Raw genomic sequence first — 12,320 nt, 5'->3', positions numbered from 1 at the left:
CAGTGGGAGTGACCATGCTTCCACTGCAGAATGAGACGCACACATCAAGATAACCGGCTCTGTGGAATTTGGAGTTAGCAGTATAAACAAATGTTCCCAGCCTGCACTAGGCCACTGAGCGTCTATGGCACACATGCAAAGACTTATGGTATTTGGCAAAAATTGGAAAGAACTAAGTTTTTAAACAAACACGATGTTCAATAGCCAGTGAAAAAAGGCAGCAAGTACAGTAAATAGTAAAGATGCAGATGTGGAAGTCAGACTGATCATGGATAGGAGGCCAAAGAAATAAAAAATTGGACATTTTGGCAAAGAAGTGGAAAACTAAGAGAAATTCTAGAACTAAAATATAATCCCAGAGTTTAAAGATTCAAGGGATGGATTCAACTAACAATAGTCAAAATCAAAAATAGCAAGTTTGAAGTATAAAGAAACAAGAAGATGATCGGAAACAAGGCCCATAAGAAGCTGTACCCCAGCGGGAGGCAAGTGAGATCAAAGCAGGCTGGCTGATCAGGGCAGAGGGCTTTCTAAATAAACCAAGTGCTAACCCACAGAATTAAGAATCAAAAAATTAAATAAAATCCCTTGAAGAAAGACAAAGAGAGAAACCATAAACACAGATAGAAAAAAAAAGGATAGAGAACCTAAAATGACAGCTTACTGGTAAAGAACACTGGCTGCTCTTCCACAAGATTCAGGTTCAGTTCCCAGCACCAACATGGTGGCTCACAACCATGACGCTGGTCTCAGGTCTGGCACCTTCTCCTGGCCGTCACAGCAAATACGCATATTCACAAAAATGAATCTCAATTAAAAAAATATAAACTTAAAAATCTAACTACAAATGAAAAAAAAAATCAAATGATTGTCTCATCTTGAGAAGATAAAAACTTGACAAAAATACCGTCCCTAATGAAGTACACAAGGAAAACAGATTTAAAACCAAAACAGAACAGTGACGATATGTGAAACGTGACTGTTTAGTATATATGTATTAATGTAGTCCAATGAAATTGGAAATAAATGAAAATACTTTGATAAGTGAAAATAATTATCAAACACTTTCCAAATTTCATGTTTTAGTATCAAAGCATAAATTCAAAGCTAAATGAGCAATAAGGAAGGCATGTAATGAAAAATACAATACACATCATGACCAGACTAAAAAAAAATCAGTAACAAAATATCTCAAAGGTAGTTAGAGCAGTTATACACAGAAGGACAGTTAACAAGGCTGACCAATTTCTCAAGAAATGTCAACAGTAAAGTATTATCTTCAAGTACTGAGACAAGACCCCAAAGTCTACAATTTTCATGTGCATTCACACACAAATCTTTTAAACATGGATGCAGAGTCCAAATTGTAATAAAATAAAACTTGGGAGGTCAAAGGCTACTACATCATTAATTTCACAAAATGTATAGCCGAAACATGCTGACTTAAGGACAAAAATTGCATTCTGTGAAGAGGAAAAATACCAAGGTCCAACCACAAGCTATCAAAAAGGAACACTATCTGATGAAGACAAAACCATGCTCCAACAGTACCAAGCATAGAAAGCTGTGGCTAAACTAATTTCCTTAAATTAATCTGAGGGATTTAAAACTTTAAATATTTCTGCTATTATTACATATTCCTTATCTTATAAATAAACTAAAGAACACAGGAATTTCATTTCTGTTCGTTAGAGACCTTAAACAATTTCTTATCCAGTCACAACCTCTACATAGGCTGCATGGGAGCAATTCTGTTAAAGATAAAGGTAGTGGCGTGCACTAGCTCAGAGCCAGCCCGTCAGACTCTACGATGACCTGGCAGAACATATTCCATGGGTCAGCATTTCGGTTTGTGAATTACCTTAACAAAGTCTCTATCAGTCTTCTCTCGCCACTCTTCTCCAAAGACAGAAGAGAATGATCCTAAAGCTAAAAGAACAAATAGTAGAAATGCAATTAATGAACCCTTAATCCTTAATATTATATAGCTTTAAAAAAATAAAGCTACATTTCAATATATCGTGTTTGATAAAAATTGTTTCATCATAAATCACAGTACTAGATGTTAGTACTAAATAACAATCGTTCTAATTGAGCTTCAAACATTCAGTGTCTCTTCATTAAAAATACACAACTTTAGCTAGAGAGATTTTAGCTGGTAAGAGCACATATGAGGCCCTAAGTTTGATCCCTAGCAACACAAAACCAAAACTTATTTTTTGGTAGCTGAAAAGAAGGCTTAGAAATCAAGACTCTATATTGTATTCTTCCAGAGGGCCCAGTTCTGGGCACCCTTGTAGAGGGGCTCACAACTACTTGGTCTCCAGGTCAGGAGATCTGGCTTCCTCTTGTGGCCTTTGTGGGCACTACTCTTCTGTGTGCGTACGTACACACAAACACACACACACACACACACACACACAGAATTAAAAATAAATCTTTAAAAGCACGTCCGATTCTTTAAAAGTTATATCCATTGTAAAGAAAAAACTGTCCCTCCAGAAGCTTTCTTTTGTAGGGAAGAGAGCACAGGAAAGAGCTAAACAAGATGGTGGTGCTGTAGAGTGCCAAGCTGCCAACAAAATCCCCATCCTGATTTCAGAAATGACTATATGATTAATACTTTAAAAAACAGTGCAAGACATTTGTTGTACACAATGCTAGTAAATAAAATCCCCATAAGAAACATTGTCCACAGGATAACTACTTAAACAAACAAGCAGACTGAAGCACCACTGAGCTCTGTATGTGAGAGGCCGGCTAGAGAAGGCCTGGCTGGCAGATGTGTACCATCACACTCCAGCTTTAGGTGGGTACCGAGAATCCCCACTCAGGCCATGTGCTGGGCAAGCACTGAGCCCACTGAGCCACCTGCCAAGCCCTAAAGCCACTGGGGGTCTTGGTGCTGGTTTTTTTGTTTTGTTTTGTTTTGATCTTAACTTTTGGATATAGAGATTCATCACTGTGCAGCCATAGCTAGGCTTAAGATGAGAGAGCCACCTGCCTCTGCCTCCTCCTCAGGAGTGTCACAACACCTAGATAAACTGTTGAGATTCGAGGGTCACACGCACACTATGCCTAAGAAGTGTGAGAAGATATACAGGGCATGAGTACACCATCAAAACACATCAGGTGATGTCTAGGCTACGCATTACAAGTCATTATTCACACACAGTCCCACTCAATGGCCACATAGCAAGACTTCACTAATATTGTTCTGATGTGAAAACAAATGTGTTCCTGACAAGTTCCATTCTATATTAAGTGCTGAGTTATAAAGGATCAAAATGCCACACAAAAACACTCAATGAATATGTGTAGAGAGATTCTCTTGCAAGCAACACCTGCCAGTAAAAAAGGCAATGGCCAATGAGGTGAGTCAAGAGATCAGAAGTGGGAGACTGACAGGAAAAGAGTGGATTCTGGGAAAAGGTGAGAGACTAAAAGGAGATGAAGGAAGAGATTCAGGAGAGCCAGGAGGAGATGGACATAAGTCAGCAGGTAGCTGAACTCAGGGTACGGTAAGGAGAGATGCCAAGGGAGACGTGAAGGAAGGGACTGAAGGAGAGGTAACTGAGCACGTAACTGTCACTGTTCCCTCCTCACACAGTCAGAAGTAGTAGCTCAGGCAGAGCAAGAAGCTAATTTTTATGTATTCTTACACTATCCTTATTTTTTGTATAAAATAAGTCGATGGCAAATTCTCAACACTTTTTGCTAGATAACCCTAAATACAATAGTTTGTAAAATTAACAACTTGGTACAAATCAAAATACACTAAGATGAATACATTTGCAAATAACTGGTTTTAAAGGTAAAAGGGGGAAACCCCCACAAATCTCCAAAATACTACAATAAATTCATAAACTGTATGCTATAAAGACTTTCCCTCTTAAAAACCACGAAAACTTTGCATTTGAAGTTTGCTAACACTTACTGTCATCGAACACCCCCGCATTAGCGAGCAGTAAAGTGATGATTTTGGGATCCTTCTCAAGCTGCATGACGTGCTTGCTTTCATTTGATAGGAGAGTGCACACATTAATAGCGAAGTCCACTTCATTTGGGAGTCCAGATAACAGTGAAAGCACCAGTTTATTATAATCATTTGGCGAATTAAAATCCATAGATAACCCATAACTTTGACGTAGATAATCTAATAAAAGAAAAAAAAAAACACGAAACCACATGTTGTAAGTTAATCGTGGAAGGATGACTGGCTACTCTGCTAAACACACAACCTACTGCAAGCTGGTGGTGGAAGGAGGACTATAGCTACTCTCTGCTAAACACACAGCAACCATGCTTTTACCTTCCCCTTCTCTTCCTTCATCGTAGACTATAAACTGATTAAAATGGTCCAATTCTCAACTTTTCAGACTTACTAGTTGTTAAGAAATATATTTTTAAATATTAAAATGCACTTACTTACCTTCTTGGATATCACCAATGAAGCCATAGCAAATCACTATTTCATTGGATTTACTGAGATAGCAGTAAAAGCCATAGTTTTAGCATTAGAATCCTAAAAATTTTAAAAGATACATACAGCTTTCTAACCACAGCCACAGCCATCCTGCTCCCTTGCTGCAATCCCACCCTATCCCTATTGGCTCTGCTCCTTGGTTCAGTTTTATTTTGAAACATCAGATAGGTCCAATTACACAACACACAGGCCTTTGTATTTGTGATCTTTCATTTAACAACATACTTTTAAGGTCCATGTTGACAAATGAGTCAGTAATCCATCCTTTTCTAGACACAGTTCATCATGTCCCAGATGAAGGCATTTCTACTGGTTCTAGATCTACCTATAAATATGGCTATTATAAACATTCCTGTGTGGAACTTTTGGGGACACCCCCATTTTTCTTGGTTAAATAACTAGAAGTCAAAGTGCTGGGTCACACACACACTGAATGCTCAACTGTCTAAGAAACTGCAGACACACTTTTCACAGTGGCTGCAGTAGGTGATGTCATCTGCAGTACCCTAGAGCTCCTACTCACACCCTGGTCAGCCCTGAGCATCAGTGCTAAGTACCTTGACTGAGAATCATTTATTCAATTTTTTTCCCAAAACTTCCCAGTCAGTTGGTTGTTTTCTTATTGTTTCAAGGAGAAATTTTAATTCTGATGTAAATTAATTTGTACATTTTAACTTTTGTTTTTGTGGGTTTTGTTTTGTTTTTGAGACAGTGTTTCTCTGTGTAGCCCTGGATTTCCTGAAACTAACTGTGTAAACCAGGTTGGTCTTGAACTCAGGCATCCACCTGCCTCTGCCTCTTAAGTGCTGAGATTAAAGCCATGTGCCACCACACCCAGCTAAATTTTGGGGTCCTAAGAAATTATTTCCTAAAGAAAAATAACATGAATTTATATGTGAGAACTGATTTTAAAACATCCACTTAACAAAACTTTCAAAGTCAAAAGATAGGCAAACAGAAAGTACACAATTATAGTACATCTGGGCCGTGGCACTAGACAAACACCCTAAGACAATTTTTCAAATAAAGCTGTCACTAGTTTAAGAAAATAAGAGTTGGAAAATGTCCAGATCAAACATTTCTGAACACGTCAGAAATACCTGGATTCTTTAAAATGTGAAACAATAACCTATAAAACTTTTCTATAAAATATAAGTAAAAACCTTTTACACGTAACAGAAAAGAAAAAGTTGCTGAGGGGTGGGTTTGAGATGTGGCCTCGATATGCTGCTGTGATTGGATCTGCTCACATTCCTCTTGATTGAGGCCCCCAAGTTCTAGAATGACAGGTCTGCTACCCTAGGGGGCTCAGCATCAGCATCTGAACAGAGAGCTCTTCCATCCGAGATGCTCCAGAAACCCCACTAACCACGGTGGGGTGCGTAAGAGTTACAGATGAGTGAGACACTGACTCTCTGCAACAGTTAACACTGAACAATAATGCACGGCTGAGCTCAGGGAAGGCACAGACACGAGGAGGGCCTGATACCGAGTCCCTGGCAAACAAATAACACAGCCATGCTGTGGAGCCGAGGGTTATGGAGCTGGCTGGCTAGGCTTGCCCACTCCGAGCTCAGCTTCAGTCAGAAATCCTGTCTCACAAAGCAAGATGGAAAGTGACTGAGGCGAACACCCAGAGCTGAACTCTGTTACACAAGCACAATATATAGATCATTTTTATGATTTTGATGAATGAAATTTCTCAAATATCTTAAGAAGCAGACAACTATCTAGGGATACAGGAACAGATTTCGATGTTTCTACATTATAACAGTCACTGATGATGAGAAGTCAAGTCTTACCAATAGGAAATTTCGAGGTGTCTTTACCCAAACCTCCTGGATAGAAATCAATCTGGAACTGAAACTCCTTAAGGTAAATGTAATCTTGGAATTTCTTAGTCTGTTCTGAAGAATAGAAATCTCCCTCTACAGTAAACTCTGCTATCATACAGCCGACAAATTCCAAGGATCTTTAATCATATTAGGCTTGGTGAAGGCTTCTCAAGAGAGCGTGTGAGAAAGTAAGGACACTGAGATCCAGATGAGAGAGACCGCTCAGTGGGTAAGGCTCATGACTTGAGCTTGGATTCCTGGATTGCACATGGGAGGAGGACTGACTGTTTCAGTTTATAATCTAAGCCCCACATGTCCATGGCAGAGACAGAGTCAGATGGAACGAGTGGTACATACCCATAACCCAAGTACTGAAAAGCCAGGGACAGGAGGCCTATTCCATCCTATGTGTTTCAAACCAAGCTGGACAACTCCTAAAATGTAGGCTCATTAACAAAACTATGCCCACAGGTTTGAATGCCTCCGTTCTGCAGCCCAGGCAGCCATATGATCTCAGGACAATTTATTTTTAAGAATCTTGATTTAAAATTTACTGAAGTGTATAGCTGTCAACAAAGTAAGATTTGAGGCAACCGTTTCTTTCTATTTTCAATGTAGAGAAAAGAGAGGGTCCTCCCAGAAGGCTATGTATGTCCCTTGTCCCTTGCGGGATTCCATGGGGTAGTCTTTCTGGTAATGTTGGCAATGACTGCAATTGCCATCCAAGTGTCTGTTGGATTATGGGACACTTGTCAACAATCAGTATGACAGTGACTAGCTCTAAAACAGTAGGTTCTATTCATTTTAATGAGTTGTCTTATATAGGTTTTCACACATACTTAAGGTTAGGAAAGAGCTGAGTGTACAGCCATTTAACACTTGTCTAACGTGCACAAAGCCCTGCCCACATTTGCTTGTCAGCAATCTTCACCCACTTATATAAACCTTTAATATGTATGCAAAATTCAAAGAAAAATGTCAGTATCCGTGTTCAATAATCCATGCTCAAAACAGAAACTTCTCAACATTTTCTGTTATTATATTTACTGGGGAAAAGAGTCAATGATCTTGGGAAAATTCAGACACCCGTGCTCTCAGGGTGTGACAGTGCTGTGTTTGTGTATATGTTTGTGTATATGTGTTTGTATATATGTGTTTGTATATATGTTTGTATATATGTGTTTGTATATGCAGGTGGTATACGGAGGCCTGAGGGTGGTGGTAAAAATCACTATCATTCTTAGCCACTTAGTCACCGACCAAGATGTAACTTTAATTTTTCAAAACCTACTTCTAATGATGGTTCTTAAATACTTTAACCTTCCTTGTAGCTCACCACTCACCAGAGGTAGTGGAAAAGAGAGGATACAGGGGTTGGGGGAGAAGTGGACTTGTTTAGAAAGGTTCTTTGGAGCAACTCCCATCTGTGTTGTGTGAAATCAGCCGTTCAATTCATAGGTTAGAAGGCGGTAGTCATGAAACAGCAGTGGTGGCAGGACCTAGCAGAGACAGCCAGGCCTCAGCCTCAGCAAGAGTCAGCAGGAGGGACCAGCAGAAACACCAGGAGTTCTCGGCTGTCAGCAAAGTGAGGATCAGGGAAGATTTGAGACCAATGTTGTTCAGCCATCTCTACCAGCAAGCCAAGCTCGGCCTCCTTCACCAGGTCCATGGTCAAGTCCTTTTTATATCCCCTCCAAGCTTCACGTCTCCTCCGTGCGTCTTCCCTCAGCACTTTCGTTTGTCTCAGCTCACATCACTCTGCCAATCAGCCCGAGTCCACGGAAGCAGCAAGAAGTCATCAGCACACCACCAGAAGTTTCTTGGTGCGCTTCTCTGTGGAGTCCTGACAAATGGAGCTCAACTACGCAATGTAAGGCGGACCAATACATGTGTTTCGTCAGCAAAGAATCTTTCATCACATGTCCTTTTACGTGCTTGCTTTAGCAGAACATCCTCTCTCCTGTGTCTGCTTCAGTTAAACATTCTGTCATGAGTCTGCCTTAGCCTTTCACCTGTGTCCACTTCAGGAAAACACTCCTTCACATGTTTGCCCCAACAACTGACTTTCTAAAGAACCCATAAGTTTTCACTTCAGAAAGAGTCTTTCAATTAAACCCAGAGCTTATCTACACACCTAGAGAGCCCATTGGTCTCCTGGGGTTGAGCTGCCATGTATTTTTGTGGGTTTCTGGGGATTCTAAACTCTAGCCTTCATGGCTGAACGGCAAGCACTTTAACCACTGACTTATCTTCCTGGCCCCTGATTTTTGTTTTTTGTTTTGAAGATCTGACTTTGTCCGCAGCACAGACCGGATTCCAACTCAGGGTCACCCTGACTTAGCCTGCTAGAGCTCTGGTGTGTGCTCCCACATCTAGGGCTGATTACGTGCATGATACTAAAAAAGGAACCCAGGCCTTCCCTGTGCCAAGCAAGGACTCTGACCTTGAATCCTTTATTTAGGCCTCATCCCTATATAAAAACTTTGAAATTTATCATTAGGTAATTTTTTATTTTGACATAGGTTTTTCACAGACACACAGAAAGACAGACAGACAGACACATACATACACACACCAAAAAAAAACCACAACAGCGTTTCCTCAACTTTCCTGCTGACAACTTAGTCATCAAGGAAGGGCTTTCATATTGGTGATAACCTTGATCACTGGTATAGTAGTGTCATCAAGTTGCAGTATCTCTTCCTATCAAAATAAAAAGCACCTCAAAATTCCTAAACATTGTTCTCAATGTTTTCAGTGTGAACCACACACTCTGCAATCCGAGGAGAAAGCTCCTAGCTGCTGCTTCTGTAAGTATCCCTTGTGCAGACTTTGCCAAATAGGATACATCTGAGACAGCTGTCTCGAGTCCCGTCATAACCACGCAGATGCACTATCTCACAGACGGGACGCTCTAACAGGTTGATGGATGGCTTCTACAGCATGTCGCTCTCAGCCATTTTGCTTCTAAGGATATCTAGCTCCACCAGAATTCCAGCACAGGCTTCCAAAAACGCCAAAGCCACATCACTCACAGGCAAAGTGTTTCCGTTAGACAAAGTTAATGAATGCATGCTGATTAGACAGAGCTAGGGACTATAACGTGTACAAGTAAACTGCGGGGTGTGGTGACATACTGCGATAACCTCACACTTGGGAGACTGAGGTAGGAAGAGAATAACCTTGAGTCAAGCAAGGCTGCAGAGCAAAACCCTGCCTCACAACCAAAGCAATAAACAGAGAGTTAGCTTGCTTTCTATTACTGTGATAAACTAGTATGACCAAAAGCAGTCTGAGAGGGGAGGGGTTTACTTCAGCTTACAGCGTGTAGGGCGTCGTCCAGGGAAGCTAAGGCAGAAAGCTGAAGGCGGTACTAACAGCACATGTGAAGGTTTGCTTTCCATTCACTCTTCCTGCCTCACTGCAGTCATGTACATACTGCAGGTATGTAATAATAAAGCCTCTCCCAGTGGAGATAGGAGATATTAAGAAGAGCCTCTATTTCTTCAGTTACTGAATCTTTGCGCGAAACAGAGGCAAACCTAACGTGACTGAAACTTTAGAAATAGACATGAGAATAAAACAGAAGACGCTGCACTGCTGAAATCAAAGGGCTACCATTAGCCCTCAGCACTAAGACCAATGACTGACTACAGAAATGCATGACACAACTGTAGTTTTTGTAAATACTTACAATCTTGATAAATATCTCTTGCTCTGAGGAGGCCAAATGCTAAGACACTGTTACATGTACCCCTAGCTCATCTTCCCAGAACTCTTGACAACTAGAAACTGCAGCAGCTCTATTCCAATCTCTCTACTAGAGTTTCAAATGAATTACTTCCTAATATAAATCATCTCTTTGCAGCTACAGAAATTTCTATGATAATGCCACTTGAATGAAAAAAGTCTTTTAATATCATGTTAGGAATGACAGACAGAATTTACAACATTTCTGACATTCTTTATGGACTGACTACAGTGACTTCGGGAAATGTAGCAGACTCCACCGAAAGGGTCCTGTCTTCCCTAACACTCTGTCCCTCTGAGCCCAGGTGTTTTTGTTTTTTAAACACAGTTTATAGTCAGCTTGTCTAATCTTAAATAGACCTTCCCTCTTCTCATTTATTGGCCTTTCAGGATAGACTTACTAATGATCAGTTAATAAGAAAAATCAGTAAGAAATTTTACTTTTAAAAAATCCCAAAACTTTCTTCCATAATCTGTAGTGCAAAGGGCTCTAACAGCAAATAAAGCCTTAAGCACATTCATGTGCACAGTGGGTCAACCGAAGGCCTTAAGCAGGCTCATGTGCACAGTAGGGACTAACTCACTGGATGATGTCTACTTCCCACTTCAACCCTCTCAGCCTATGTCCAGCAAATCTCCAGTGGTACTTACCTGACACGCTGTGTTGCTGGTAATTGTAGGAAGATGGGATTGCACCAATAGGAAGCTGTGGCTTTGGATTGCCTGGTGGTACCTCATCATCATCTTCCCCAAAATGATGAACTTTCTCGTACTTTTCTAGATAACTGAAAGAGAAAAACAGCAGAGCAAAAAAATGTTAAGTATGTGCATATGTTACTTTTAAACTTGTACCACATATTTTCTGGATACCTAAGAATCAGAGTGCTATTCATAACCATAACCAAGCACAACAAAATATTACGCTAGAAGACAGTGACTTCAGCTGACCAGGAAAACTGCTGTAAACTCAATGCAAGTTAAAATACTTTTCTCTTTACAGAACAGATCTTACAATGCCAGAAAAAAATTATTTACAATATAGCAAAGTACAAGTGCCTGTTGGTAAATAACAACACACTTTATGTACTGTTTTTTGTTTTTTTAAACAACTTATACAGTTGCTGCAACAGCTGCTCTCTGTGTAAGGTGACCATGAGCCAGGACAGTAGAGCAGGTTGGCTGACAGACTAATGGGCTAGTTTGCTTTATGTCACCTTGACAGGAGCTAAAGTCATCTGAGATAGGGTATACTCAATTAAGAAAATGCCTCCATAAGGCCAGGTTGTAGGAAGCCTATAGGTCATTTTCTTAATTAGTGATTGATGGGGGAGTGTCCAACCAATTGTGGGTGGGGACACCTTTGGGCTAAGCAGGCTGAGCAAACCAGGAGAAAGTCAGTAAGCAGCACCCTCCATAGCCTCTGCATCAGCTCCTGCCTCAAGCTTTGTGCCCTGTTTGAGTTTCTGTCCTGAGAATGATGATGAAATATAAACCAAATAAAGCCTTCCTTGTCCCAACACCTCCCCACAAAAAGAAAAAAATTGGAGTTTTTAAAACACAGGATTTAGGGGCTGGAGAGATGGCTCAGCGGTTAAGAGCACTGACTGTTCTTCCTAAGGTCCTGAGTTCAAATCCCACCAACCACATGGTGGCTCACAACCATCCATAATGAGATCTGACTCCCTCTTCTGGTGCGTCTGAAATCAGCTACAGTGTACTTACATATAACAATAAATAAATCTTTAAAAACAAAACAAAACAAAACACCACAAGATTCCGGAGTTAACAGTTACAGATACGCTAAGCCCAAGCTCTGCCACTTATGACAACAAAATGATAATTCGACTCAGTTCCAGTGACCTGCTCTGCAGCCAGCACTGAAACTGAGCAGATGAGGCTGTGCTGAGGACCAAATGGCACAGCATGCTGAGTGTGTTCTACACGGCTGCTAGCTCACCACCATAAGCACTACTAAGGTGACTATGGCAGCGATGAAGTTTCTGTTGCAGGAGCAACTGCTACACTCATACCAAAGGCTTGTGCAACAATATAATGGATTCCTACTAATAACTATACAAGACTGATTTTGATTATTTTACAAATTAACTTTTGTATCTGGAGTTAAGTCACCAGATTTTTCAACTAACTAACTAACTAACTAACTAACCAACCAATCAACCAACTATTAGTTTACCATCTTCTCAGGGGAAAATGATATAATTGGAAAGATATTTTAGCAAGGAAATGTA

The 12,320-nt window shown here is 40.4% G+C and overlaps 1 protein-coding gene across 1 annotated transcript in view; it reads right to left on the bottom strand.

The window, feature by feature from the left end:
• Arid2 (AT rich interactive domain 2 (ARID, RFX-like)) overlaps positions 1 to 12,320 on the bottom strand; it is a 117,942-nt gene that overhangs the window by 44,615 nt on the left and 61,007 nt on the right. Inside the window, exons 4-6 of the mRNA NM_175251.4 lie at positions 10,723 to 10,856; positions 3,938 to 4,156; positions 1,862 to 1,929 (exon numbers count right to left, since the gene is read on the bottom strand). Coding sequence (NP_780460.3) covers positions 1,862 to 1,929; positions 3,938 to 4,156; positions 10,723 to 10,856 — 421 coding nt within the window. The remainder of the gene's footprint in view (positions 1 to 1,861; positions 1,930 to 3,937; positions 4,157 to 10,722; positions 10,857 to 12,320) is intronic.

This window comes from Mus musculus, chromosome 15, assembly GCF_000001635.26.
Source record: "Mus musculus strain C57BL/6J chromosome 15, GRCm38.p6 C57BL/6J".
In the NCBI taxonomy this organism is placed as follows: Eukaryota; Metazoa; Chordata; class Mammalia; order Rodentia; family Muridae; genus Mus; species Mus musculus.
The sequence above is the reverse complement of the archived record's forward strand: the minus strand, read 5'-3'. Positions and strand labels throughout refer to the sequence as shown.